At 43.9% G+C, this 6408-nt stretch overlaps 1 protein-coding gene across 13 annotated transcripts in view; it reads right to left on the bottom strand.

The window, feature by feature from the left end:
* The window catches only part of szt2 (SZT2 subunit of KICSTOR complex), a 110585-nt gene that overhangs the window by 7303 nt on the left and 96874 nt on the right, over positions 1-6408 (bottom strand). For 8 of the 13 annotated variants that reach the window (XM_055016778.1, XM_055016785.1, XM_055016795.1 and 5 more), the window contains 5 exons: positions 5825-5890; positions 2498-2720; positions 1117-1294; positions 905-1027; positions 47-563 (listed from right to left, as the gene is read on the bottom strand). In XM_055016778.1, coding sequence (XP_054872753.1) covers positions 47-563; positions 905-1027; positions 1117-1294; positions 2498-2720; positions 5825-5890 — 1107 coding nt within the window. The remainder of the gene's footprint in view (positions 1-46; positions 564-904; positions 1028-1116; positions 1295-2497; positions 2721-5824; positions 5891-6408) is intronic. The other 5 variants (XM_055016791.1, XM_035943629.2, XM_055016803.1 and 2 more) reach the window with 3 other exon arrangements.

Here is a 6408-nt window from a genome sequence, read left to right as displayed (position 1 = left end):
ATTATTTTAAGTGTTTATAAGTGTTAAGTTTAGTCGAGAGTCTTACTAGTTGTGGGTCGATCTCCCCCACTGATCGGCTCTGCACCGCCTCCAGCAGCTCCTCCAGCTCACTGAATGACAGTTTTGCCAGCTTCAGTTTGTCCAGGGCCACATGTTCTCCGTGGAACAGCCTCCTCCAGAGGTTATCCCTGCGGCAGTGACCCATGGCCTGTTCCACACTGGCTTGGATCTGTCTGCGGGCGGACGCCACCTCGTTGTTGAGCAGCGGGAACAGAGGGGAGGCATAGAGCAAACCCTGAGCCTCTGGTCCACCCCCTGCCAGAGGATAAAACTCGTTGCCGTCGCTCGGGGCAGAGGCGGCTGCAGCTTCTGAAGAAGTTTCCTCCCAGAGGTCCTGCTCAGCCCCCCGTGATCCGGAGGTCTCTGCTCGATCTTGGGAGAGTCGCCCACCCAGCTCTGCTGGATCACGGTGGATCTGAGGAAGCTTCTTGAAGCGGCGCATGTCAGCGGTGAGACGAGGGAACAGCTCCCTCTGACTGGTCATGATCACATAGAACCGCAACCTACACATCAACATGAGGGAGGATTTAAAATCACATTTATTTCAATAGCAGGATGGGATGCTTGAGATTAGGAGTTTAACTGATACCTCAGAAGTTTGCAGCTTATCTAATACTACTACTAATATTATATAGCATCAGCTACTGGACAAACAATGCTGCATTTGTTTACGTCATTTGTGAGAGGCAGAATGTGATTCTCTTTCCCATTTAGGTCTTCAAAATACATGTTTAGCCACCAAGGCCTTGTAGTTATTCTGGCCTGTCTGATGTGAGGTGGTCAATACAGATGATCATATTATGCTTTCAGTCTTCTTTAATCTTTATATTTTGTATTTCCTTACCTCAGCAAATGCCTCTCTCCGTCTGACTGCTCCTCAAACGGAGCAGCATTATGGCACACCACCAGTGACACGTCAAAGTCATCGTGATGATGCAGACCCTCCAGATCCTTGTAGGTGCCCGAACTAAAACAGTGAAGAAGAAAGAGATGGTTGAACTGAAGCAGCTCATGTGATGAGAGCAGATGTATTCTGGGATCAGGGTGTACTTTCACCTGTTCCACAAAGCCACCAGCGCGTACTCATGCAGCTCAGGCATCCCTTTCTTGTTGTCGGTAGCGACTGCAGCCTTGGACATGCGGAGCGGCTTCATACCGTACGTGCTGGCGTGGTCAGTGATGTAGTTGTAGAGCTGGTGAGCTGTTATCATTCCCGTAGAGATGGAAAAGCTCCCTGATTTGCACAAGGATCAGAGATTCTCAGAGATAATCACAGATATCCCAGCTCCTCCTGTCTACTCACAGAGCCTCAAAACCATTCATGTAAAAACACAACGCAAATACCCATCTGGTATCTCTTCTGAGAGACTTCATGGTATGGCTCAAATAGTGGTGCTACACAGATATTTGAATTAAAGCACAGAGGATTAACTCATCTCTTTGCTGTAGCAGTAAAACTGTTCTCTTTAGGGCCTCAGTGAGCTGCAAAGGGAGCTGAGGAAGACGCTTAACATGCAGTGCAGATTCAAAGCTACATTCAGAGGTTGTTTAGTTGATTGTATAAAGGGCTTAAAGAGTGCACACAACTCCCAAACTAAGGATTCCCTATTTCCCCTCTGTCACTACCACTGACAGTTGTTTTGGAGAAACCATTTCCAAACTACATCTTACTTTAAAATATGAACAACATAAAACAGTGACAGGTAGAACTAAATTATTTCAGCTTGTGTTGGATCAGTATTAGGATACTGACAGATGGGGTGGCAGCCTGAGTCTTAAACCTTTTTCAGATACATAACATTATTGCTCTGTCAGTTTGTTAAAGTGACAGCATTCTTTCATTCAAACATAGGGTCACTTTTACAATAATGTTCCTCTCCGCTTCATTCAGACCCACCTTGAGAGATTGGACAGCATCTTAGATGTATGAAAAATAGCTTCTGGCTTCTTAGTTTTGACGAGGACAGAATTTAATTTTTTTTACAGGATCTGGTGCAGATGTAAACCATTTTTTGGAAAATAAACTATTTGAACCAGAAGAAGTCACAGATAGTTAGTTCAAGCAAAGTTGGAATGTTGAAAATGCAATGATACTTTCTGATTTTACAGTTTGGGGCTCTGATTTTTGACCATTCTGGCCATTATTAAAGATACCATGCCCTTCAGGTCTGCTAGCAGGCTTTGGTGTTCAGAGAGTTAACAGAAGATCACATATACATGAAGGTATAGGTGACTGTGGCAGTGAAACTGACACAATTTGATTAGCATCAAGTTATTGAGCATTTGTTTGCAAATTCAGCTCTGTTTACCCACTGTGAGTTCACCATATGTGATGTAATTGTTTGGATTGGCTTATCCCAGGGTGACCATTCAGTGTATCTGCCTATCATTGGTGATTCTAATGTCCAAACGGTTGCAGTTACAGGGTGAAACACACCAAAGTCACCTTGAAAGACGTGGTTGCGGCCAAACTTGGGAATGTCTGGATGATGGGAGATGAAGTCATCAAGGAAGTCAGTGAGCTGGTAGCCTTGGCGCAGTGTCATGTGGCAGCCGACCAAATACTGGTGAACCACTCGCAGGTGGAAGTCGTAGCTGAAGGAGTGGACGTGCATCAGATCCCGCACTTTATCACACTCCTCGGTGAAGAGCATGGAGAGCTATAACAAAGGGGTGAAACACAGTCATTTACCAGCACAGAGCTCTAACTCCAAACTTAAATCTGGACACGTGGATTACACTGATACAATTCTGAATGACTATCGGTGTAATCATCTTTAGTGAACCTGCTCTCCATTTGAAGGGGAGCACCCTGCTGTTTCAGCTGCTCCCAAAATTGACGGCTTTGTGCAGTGCACCTTAAGGCCTTGCTGCTCTGTGACTTCCATTGCTCCTTGGTGAGAGCCTTTTGTTAGCAACTACGATATCAATCAGATTCATAATAGTATCTTAATTAAATCCAACATCAAAAGGGGGCTAACAAAAGCAATAATTGCAAATGCAAATGGCTGCAGTGAGAGGTGGCGGTGTGCAGTTAATTACAGCACAATAAGAGTTTACAGGGAGAGCTAACTGCTACTCCTGCATTTGCTTTCATCTGGACCACTTGCCTGGAACAAATACAAAGAAGCTTCATCAAATCAAAGAGGCAGGAAAAGACTGCACAGCTTGCTTTAGCTGGAGAAAACTTTCATCTCTGTGCTGGTGTCTGGAACTTTCCACACATTTTCCTGCCTCAACATTTGTCCAGAAGGGCAGGGGACTTCCATCACTCACCTTACCACAGAGATAAGACTGAGAAAGAATATTCTTTTGGCACAGAGGAATGAAAAGATGAACATTAACTTTTTTCTCCCCAGTGGTGTTGCTGCAGTCTGGCAGACAAATTAAATGTGACCTCTTAGCCTCCTATCTATGGAGCCGGGAAGCCACTGGGACGTCACAGATCTCTTTGGCTCGTAGGTAGTACATTTGCTGTGTGTGTGTGTTCTCTTGACTATCGAGATACCATTTATTATTTCCTCACCTATGATCCCAGATGGTTCATGTTCTAGCTAATTAAACACCCCGTGTAACTTTGACAAGAACAAATTGCTAGGTTGAGTTGTGTGGCTGCAGCTCGTCTCCTGTCAGCCACACTCAGCGGAAGTGGAATTAATGACAGTGGCTACATTGGCGGGAGAAGCTGTAATCACTGAGGTTATATAAGAAGAAAAGAATACACAAAGCAAGCTGATTGAAAACAGACAAGGAGAGTCATGATAGGAAAGTTTAAAACTGGTGACATCCATTGACATTCCACCTCGACGCTTCATTCTCTGTCCTGGAAACACGCATATTAAAGAAGATTTATTTTGCGTTACAAGGGCGATCAGAAAGTTAAGAGACTGTTCCCGCTGCACATGCACAGTGCGCATCCTAGTCACATGCACGCGACGTGCAAACAGCAGCTTTAATAAATAAGTTCACCAATCAAAATCAAGACCTGTGCTAAATGTCTTTTTGTGACCGCTGGCAAGTGCAAATCTACAGTTTCTCCGTAAGCCTTAAATTGGAGCAAAGAGCAAAGTGACTGTTTGCTGTGTCAGTCAGCAGCTGGAACGACCAAATTTTGATGTAGAGGATCATCAGTATTGACAAGAGGTGGATCTGTGGCTTCTTACTCTGAGACCAGACAGCGGTTTTCAGTCTCCAAGCCCAGAGGAGGAACGTCAGGTCAGGAGCACACCAGGAGCATGCTCATTGATTTCTTCAACATTCACCTGGTTATTCACCGTGAATTCATCTCCCAGGGTTGGACATTCATGGCAGTGTTCTACTATAACATCCTGATGTCTCTGAGGGAGAACACTCAACTCCGATGACCTGAACTGTGATGTGATGGCATGTGGATGCTCAAACAGTGCTCTGGTCTACTCACAGTGCTGCAATTGCGACACATGGGGTTTTTGGAAACACCAACGCAATTGTTGGCTCTCTGCAATTTCTTCTTCTACCCCAAAATTAAACTCAAGTTGGAGGGTTGTTTAACATCCCATCGCAGATGGTTTTGACATTCTTACATAATGGGACTCCTAGAGATGGTTCCAAACATGGCAGGAGGGCTGGGAGCAGTGAATCCCTGTGCAAGAAGACTACTTTGAAGTGAATGGCAGTCAAATTCAACAGTTCAGGTTTTTGATTTTTATAGGCGCAGACTCAGAACCTTTTGATCTCACCTCATATACACACAACTATCTAAGGCAGTGATCTGAAATCTGGAGCAATACGCTGCTCTTGGGACTGTGTGCTGATTGTGAAGACGTGCACAAATGCAGTATCTAAAAACAACACATGCCGCTTACACATGACTTTGTCTTGTACCTCGTCTGCTCACTATGCCCTTTCATATGTTTGTATTTTTTACTTTTAATTCAAATATCTGTTAAGGTCAGATGAATTGATGACTCACTCATTAAAATAAATGAAATAGTTGACAACTAATCTATTAATCATTGCAGCTCTGTTTTACAGCATTCAGTCACCGACTTGTTCTCTGTAGTTTTGCTTTATTTAAGTAAATGGCAGCATGTAGAGCTTGAAAAAAAGTGGCCCTTAAATTAATTGTTGGGGAACGTCCATCATTTTTGTTTTCTCACATGTGACACAAAGTAATCTTTGCAAGATCTGAACCAATTCTGTCAGAAAATCCTACCTCTGTGTACGTAACAGACTGGCTCATCGACAACGAGCAGAGCAGCAGGTTTCAATCTCATCTTATAGAATGACTGATCCTTTAACCCAAAGACACAGCGTAACTCATACTGGAAGTAGGCCTGACTAGTGAGGATGCAAGAGAAAATTACAGTAAGATTGTCAGAGAAGGCGCAGAGGAAACAACAGCAGCAAAGACACCCAAACCAACAAGCAGAGATGACAGCCTGCTGAAAGTCAAGGAGGAAAAGTAAATCACAGAGGAGCTTGGCTCAGACCTCAACCTCAAAAAACAATGCATTAATACCTGCATGTGCCCAGATTTTTACATCCAGCTAAACCTGCTACTTACTTCACAGCAACGCTGTGTGTTTCAGTAACTGCAGCTCCCACAGCTCTGAATGCACGCTTCATTTAACACTGAATCCCACTCATTCCCAAAGAGACAAAAAGACAGACATGTAGATTTGAAAAGGAAAGACCAAGACTGATGGCAGCAAGCAGAGTGGCGGGGAGGGGTGAAGCCTGATTGGAGTGAGACACCCCTCCCTGGAGAATGGCTGGGACATACCGCACAGTCAGATACTGGGGTGGCATCTGGAAACGGCTTGCAACGAGGTTTGGTGAGGAGGCTGCCCTGATGGAGAGATGACATGAGGTGGGACTAGGCAGACACAGAGACACACAGACAGATGGATGGAAGGGAAGACTGAAGATGGACTACAGGGATACATCAGAACCTTTTTCATACTGCAAAAATCCACATTACAAACACACATTGGAGCTGTGAACCTCATTTGAAAATACTGAAGCCAACATCTTTCATATCAGAACATCTTGTTTCTTGTAGATCAGACTACTTCATTTTTTCATTGCGCGTGGAGAAGATCACAATAACTGTTTGGAATTCTCTTCTAAAGCTGCAAACAGGCATTATGATACCATCATCAGATTTACAGTAGTTATGACTAGAAAACACCAATTCCTGTACATATTTACATGTTTTGTGTTACATCCATTAAATAGGCTGGTTGGTGAAGTAGTTAAATATATTTTTTACCAGTGTATTGTCACAGCAGGAGCCCATTCACTGTCTTTTGTGCTTCAGTACACTAAAGATATACATTAGATACAGTTACTGCTGATACTAATGAG

The sequence above is a fragment of the Amphiprion ocellaris genome, chromosome 2 (genome assembly GCF_022539595.1).
Source record: "Amphiprion ocellaris isolate individual 3 ecotype Okinawa chromosome 2, ASM2253959v1, whole genome shotgun sequence".
Taxonomy (NCBI): domain Eukaryota; kingdom Metazoa; phylum Chordata; class Actinopteri; family Pomacentridae; genus Amphiprion; species Amphiprion ocellaris.
The sequence above is the reverse complement of the archived record's forward strand: the minus strand, read 5'-3'. Positions and strand labels throughout refer to the sequence as shown.